The sequence below is a fragment of the Ochotona curzoniae genome, unplaced genomic scaffold (genome assembly GCF_017591425.1).
Source record: "Ochotona curzoniae isolate NIBS_2020 unplaced genomic scaffold, NIBS_Ocur_1.0 contig_584, whole genome shotgun sequence".
NCBI lineage: Eukaryota > Metazoa > Chordata > Mammalia > Lagomorpha > Ochotonidae > Ochotona > Ochotona curzoniae.
In genome coordinates, this window is record NW_024466480.1 from 317,623 (window position 1) to 324,909 (window position 7,287).

A 7,287-nucleotide genomic window follows, 5' to 3' on the forward strand; every position below is an offset into this window, starting at 1 on the left:
ACAGGAGACTCTCAGTTCATTCACCAATCTACATATGAGACTCTCATCATCCATATTTTCTGATTGATTATTGCTTCTTTTTGCCTTTCTGTAACAGAGACTATGAAATGACTGCGTATATATCTTAACCACTGAATGCCTCAATTGTTTTCATAGTATGGGGCCTCCTATAGTGGATAATTTGATTATCCAAATATCCCTTAATGGTCTGTTTTACATGGGGAAAAAACGAACAATCTTAACACAGAATTTAGATTATCAGAGGCTAGACGAGATAAAATAGGTTTGTATCAAAGAAAGGGGAAGCCGAGTGTGGCTCATTAATTGTGACAGATATTAATATGAGATGTGAAGAGGAAATAGGGGGTGATGAGTATGTGAGAATTACTTGGTTTTTTTTAAGACTGCATTATTAAAATTTTCGTTGTACAAGTTTAAAAATAATATGAAAATGAAATGTTAGAGCGTGAAATCCTTAATCATTTGAAAAGTTAATAGAATATTGGCTGACACCTCCTTCTGCCAGAGTTTGCCATTGATCACTGCACTGAATATCTGACATAGTTATGGTATTCCTTATCTGCTATATGGGTATTTACTTCTTCTGATCTAATTCTTTTATTTTTTTAAAGATTTATTTATTTATTGGAAAGTCAGATCTACAGAGAGGAGGAGAGACAGAGAGGAAGATCTTCCTTCCGATGATTCACTCCCCAAGTGAGCACAACGGCCGATGCTATGCCAATCCGGAGCCGGGATCCAGGAACTTCTTCCGGGTCTCCCACATGGGTGCAGGGGCAGGGAGCTGGATGGGAAGTGGAGCTGCCGGGATTAGAGCGCCCATATGGGATCCCAGCACATTCAAGGCGAGGACTTTGGCCACTAGGCCACGCCACCAGGCCCTTCTGATCTAATTCTTCCGATCTAATACACGAATGGATTGTATCCATGCCCACACATGCCGGAAACCTGCCCCGGCTGACTCAAGAGCTTGCAAAGGATGCGTGGATCCGCAAAACGGTACGAAGAAGAGATAAGACGTGGACGACTATGGCATGATGCTCAAAATGGGCAACTCAGAAAAGTTGCCTTCTTTATTTATGCAGAAATCTTCACAAGCTTTTGCACAACATCCAGTTATTTCGTTTTTACTTCATTACAAAAGCATGATTACAAAATCAATCCTAAAATACGTTATTATTATTCTACCTTAGAGAAAATATTTTCAGTGAGCTATTACTCATTCAAACGTGCAGTGACCTGGACGAAGCCAGGAACTCCACGGTCGGCAGCACGTGCGGTTACATACTGACAAGTGGTTTACTTATATTCAAAACCAATTTTTACTAAACACAAACTAATATTGCTTAAAATATTAAGAGTACAGAGTTAAAAGATCATCAATGAAAGGAATTTATAAAAGCATATGACATAGATGCTTTGCTAAATCTTATCATCAAATCATGCATTAATTACCTTCCTATTCACCTAGTGCCGATTCAATTGTTTTTGTTCTTAATGCGGATTTGGTTTTTGTTCTTTTGTTAAAGGGCAGTGAAAGGGATCAAGGCAACTCAGCCAATCTACAAACAGAGGGCCTGTACAAGAAATTTCCTTTTATCTTTATAAATTGTTTTCTTTCCCTAAATATGAGTGCCAGTATAAGGTTGAGATTTTAAGCCATTTGCCGGCGGGGGGCTGGGGAGAGGGTTCACATTTGTCTCCCTTTAGGAGATGCCCCATATACTTTTTGCTTTCTGTGATGAGAAACTAAAATGCATTATATCATATGCTGTAACAGTTCGAGGAGCATGGTAAACAAACTCCTTGTACCTCCATGATTGCCATCTGTTCCAACATATTATCAAGCCATTTCTTAAGGAAAACATTACTTATATTGGGGCAAACTTCAGGACAAAGGTGGGCACATAACAGGATGTTTGGAGACATTGTGGGCTTAATTGTACTATTCTATGCTTTTAGTTGTGTGTCATTGCCTTATGTCACTAAAGATGTTTTTATCATAACATGATTGATCAATTTGATCGGTTACAGGAATCACTTCACATTAGCAGAAATACAACAACACCCTAAGCAGAATTCTAGAAAACATCAGAGAGGTGATTGAGTGTCTGTACAACGGGGTGAGGCGGCAATGAGGTGACCAGAGACATTCTGCCAGGCCCTGCCACGCAGCCAGAAACTCCTCATAGCCTTGCTAACCCAGAGCGGTGCTCATCACACACCCATGCCATCTGACCCAACTGCATGGCTTCCCCTCACCCCCTACACACACGTATATATCCATATATATAAATTCAACATCTCAGTATTACGTCACTATAATTTAAGAAAGGATATCATATATAAATAATATTTTAACCAGTAAAATTTCCACAAACCCCAATGCATAAACTGCCAACTCAAGAAAAGGAATAGGCAATGAAAATATGAACCCATCATTAGATTGTAAATACTGCCAACAAAAAATTTAAATAGCATATGATCTGTAATGTACGGAATTGGATTCTCCATGGATATCCTGATCACTAAGAAGTATTGACAATATTCACACACGATGGTGTGTGAAAATGAAAACCAGGACCAGACTTTGATGTGAAACCCTGCATGGTGGAAATCAGCAGCAAGAAAGAGAAGGGAATCTCTTTGGAAACATTCCACTTGCATTTACTTTTCTCTTGTTTCGATTAGCATCAGCAAGCCATCAGAGATGGGGGCATCATGGACCAATTGGCTAATTGGGAGCTCTGGGCATTGAACTCCCAAGGCCCTCCCAGTGTCACTAATGAGACAATGTCTTCAGGCTGTGACTTTGCAATATACACAGAATGGCCCCATATGGATGCCCAGTGCCCACGTGAGCATCTGCAGCAGGAGGACACAGCCTGAGCATGTCTCCTCTTCATTGCTAAGTGTAGCGCCCAAGACTCCAAAGCGCAGGCAGAAGAGGATCAGTGGAGCCATCATCCCTTGCCATGCTTCTGCCCAGACTCAGCCGAACCCAGTAAGTGCAGACTGGGGTGACAGAGGAAGCGGGTGGAACTGACAATGAATGATCACAAGGCAGATTATTCGTAGAGCAGAATGCAAGTTACAAGTTATTTTGTTACTGTTATCAATAGTTTGACATTGGCAGTTGCCCTTCTTAAAAATTCTTGAGTCGATATAAATTGAACAGCTTTCGCATATTTTTGAATACTGATTTAAGTTCACATACGTAGATTTCTCACGCTCTCCTGACTGCATTCCCTGCCCATCATGAACTTTCCTTGATGCTTTTCAAAATATGAATTTGTTTATTTATTCATTCATTCATTCATTCATTCATTCGCTCATTCAGTTGGGTCTTCTGTCTTTTAATTGAAACATCTTCTAGCCTGGTGTAGCAGCTTCCTATCTGCATCACAAGATAGTTTGTTTCTGTCTTATGCGTGGATATTGATAATTGTTCTTGAACAAAAGAAGCATTTCTTCATTTTTGGTGCAAATATCATTTGAAATGCATACCTAAGTGTTTCAGGATATACACTTTCCACATAGCATGGGAAAGAAATAAACATTTGCGTTAAAGAGCTTTATGTACGCTCACGAATCAAGCATACCACGTTCTTTAAAAATTCCTTTATGTATAATATACCTGCCTATAAGAATATGCTATGTGTTTGGAGACTGATGTCTTAGACCCTGTGCCTTACTTGAAATTGATGCTGTATCTCCCTGCCCCTTAATTTTGCTAAATGCAGAAGGGAAGCTTCCTTGAACCCCAAGATTTGTTTAATAAGATGGGATGTTCCCACACTGGGTGGTTTCCTGTCTGCAGTGCAGGTCCTCTCAGCAGTGCCACGCACGCCTAGGAAACAGCATCTATGTGTGTCTGTGAAGGACTCGTGGGTTCTGTCTTTTCCTTTAAAGGCCTCTGCAGCATTAAAATTGATTGTGATTGCTCCAATAGCACAGCCTGAGACAGTGAGAGGGACAACCCTACAAAGAGAAGAAAGTGAAGGCCACATAGGCATTTTGTCTTGGGTGAGATTCATTTTACTTGCATTCATTGAAGTCCCCAGTGCCCTGGACAATGGTCTTCAACAACATACCCTTCCAAAATGATGAACACCCACCCACACAATGACTGAATGTGTAGATTCTAAACCTCATCTTGATGTTTCAATGGTCTTAGACTTGTCTTTATAAATTCTACATCCCGGCCCAGCGGCGTGGCCTAGCGTCTAAAGTTCTCACCTTGAATATACCGGGATCCCATATGGGCGCCGGTTCTAGTCCCGGCAGCTCCACTTCCCATCCAGCTCCCTGCTTGTGGCCTGGGAAAGCAGTGGAGGACGGCCCAAAGCCTTGGGAACCCTGCATCTGTGTGGGATGCTGGGAGAAAGTACCTGGATCCTGGCTTCGGATCGGCATAGCATTGGCCATTGCGCTCACTTGGGGAGTGAATCAATGGATGGAAGATCTTCCTCTCTGTCTCTCCTCCTCTCTGTAGATCTGACTTTCCAATAAGTAAATAAATCTTTTTTAAAAAATAATAAATTCTACATCCTGTAGAGAATGTGGCCACAGACAGGTGGAGTGACTCTTACCTGCTCTATCTATAGTGGGTAAATGACCTCAACAAAAATACCAATATTCTTACTCCCTTCTCAGGCAGTGCCTTGTCTGCCGGAGACAAATAGAAATATCCTGCACAAATGACATATTTAGTGAGTTATCATGGGTTGAATGCAAATTTTAAGAGCACGTGGCTGATCATATTCTACATTGGAACAAAAACATGTGAATGACTTCACAATAAGTGGGCACATCTATCGAAGTCTACAACTGAAACAACTGCATTGCATGCATGTGTATTGCAGAAATATTCTTACACGTGAAAAGAAAGGAGGCAGAACACTGAACAACCATCATAAAAATAATGAACAATTTAAATGAGGCCTCTCTCAGGTAAATACGGGAACCACATTAGGGATAAAATACACATCATGTAACAGTCATGAATTTCAAAATTCCTTTCCAACCAAACAGCAACAACAACAAAACTTCTACTTCTCTAGTTCTTTTCTTTTCTATTTCCTTCCGTCATTCAGGGACCTTCGTCCTATAATTGTCAGAAGCCCATGACTGGGTGAACTGACCATTCATGCAAGTGCCAACGGACTGTTTATTCATTTTAATTTACCAACATTGCTTTCTTTCCAAAAAGTAATACAGGTTATACTGAAACACGAAACCTCACACATGTCCTAGAATTCCAACTCATGGGCTTCTCCAAGGATCCAGACCTGCAGCCCCTCCTCCTGGGACTGTTCCTCTCCATGTACCTGGTCACGCTGCTCGGGAACCTGCTCATCATCCTGGCTGTCACCTCTGACTCCCACCTGCACACACCCATGTACTTCTTCCTCTGCAACCTGTCCTTGGTTGACGTGGGTCTCACCTCCACCACAGTTCCCAAGTTGATCGTGGCCATCCTCACCCACAGCCCAGCCATCTCCTATGCCGGCTGCCTGACTCAAATGTTTTTCTCCATCATCTTTGGGTGCACGGATGAATTACTTCTGACAGTGATGGCCTATGACCGATTTGTTGCCATCTGTCACCCCCTGCATTACCAGGTCATCATGAACTCTCACTGCTGTGGCTTCCTAGTTGCAATGTCCTTTGTGGGCAGCCTTTTGGATGCCCTACTGCACAATGGGGTGGTTTTAAAAGTTACCTGCTTCAAAGCTTTGGAAATTTCTAGCTTCTTCTGTGACCCTTCTCAAATTCTCAACCTCATGTGCACAAACGTCTTCACACATGACATGCTTATATACTTTGTTGGGCTTGTATATGGTTTCTTACCTATCTCAGGGATCCTTTGCTCTTACTATAAAATTGTCTCCTCCATTCTGAGGGTCCCATCTCCAGAGGGGAGGCATAAAGCCTTCTCCACCTGTGGCTCTCACCTCACAGTGGTTGGCTTATGTTACGGAACAGGCTTTGGAGTGTATCTGACCTCAGCTTTCTCAGTACGTACCAGGAATAATGCAATGGCCTCGGTGGCATATGCAGTGGTCACCCCCATGCTCAACCCCTTCATCTACAGCCTGAGGAATGGGGACATCAAGAGGGCCATGTGCAGGGTCCTCCACAAAGCAGTCTCATCTAGTCTCGGTGTCCTCCACCTGAACCGCAGATTGAACAACACAGCAACGCCACGCTGGTTACTGGTGAGCGAGAGCATGGATGGGATAATAGGTTTTTTGGGGTTAAAATTAAGGAATTTGGATGTTCAATAACTCTAATAAACATGTTAACATGAGATGCAACACAGGAAATGGGTTGAGGAGTAAAACGGGGACCATTTTTACTACCTGTCAAGTTTAAATTTAAAACTAGTCTGAGGTGTTATAAAGGCACCTAATAAATAAAATCATTATATGAAAAGCCAAAATAGTTGATTTATTTTTTTTTGGACAGTCTGCTTGAATACTCCAGTAAAAGTCACAATTTTCATCTTGTATTCCGCATTTCCAACGTTTTGATTCTTTTTTTTTCAGACTTTATGTTTCTTATGTATATTCTCAGCCTCCTTTTGTTCATGCATGGATGGATTTATGGGTTGTATAACATGCTGGGACAAATTTGGATACCTGCAAAATACTGGGTGTTTGCAGACAACCTCGGGAATCCTCCCTAGTATGTAACATGCTCAAGACATGTGAAAATGATCAAACTGTGGGTTCAGTCTTTAAAATACCAGTCCGTGGGTCAGGCAGTTTCCACAGTGTTTGCGATGCCCCTTGGCTTGCTGACGCCCCATGTCGGAGTGCCTAGCTTTGGAGCGCCTGACTCTGGAAGCGGTTACCACCTCTTGCTAACTTCCAGCTGAGATGAAGCAGATAATGGCTCAACAGTTTGTCCCTGCCACCTAAACGAGTGTTCCTAGCTTTGGCTGACTGCACACTGGCTCTTGGGGGCATCTGCGGAGTGAGCCAGTGGACATAAGATCATTCCCTTTATCTCTCTGTCTTTGTCTCTTCTCCATGCAGATAAAATAGAAGATTCCGAAATTGATTCCATGAGAGCAAACATTGTGCCTGCTTCTCCCAGAGTCGACTTAATAGGAGCCCCAGACCTGACTGTCTTTCTAACAGTCCAGATGGAAGAAGCTCTGCCCTCATGGCTAAGAGACCAGGAAGGGGCAATGGTCTCTCACTGCATAGTCAGTCCCCACAGAAGGAAGTCCATCTGATGAGCTCTGTGGGACACAGT

At 42.4% G+C, this 7,287-nt stretch overlaps 1 protein-coding gene across 1 annotated transcript; it reads left to right on the forward strand.

Moving 5' to 3' along the window:
* Positions 1-5,264: 5,264 nt before the first annotated feature.
* Positions 5,265-6,311, forward strand: LOC121162882 (putative gustatory receptor clone PTE01). The gene has a single exon (XM_040990118.1). The coding sequence runs from the start codon at positions 5,289-5,291 to the stop codon at positions 6,309-6,311; it is 1,023 nt and encodes a 340-aa protein (XP_040846052.1). The 5' UTR covers positions 5,265-5,288.
* Positions 6,312-7,287: the final 976 nt, after the last annotated feature.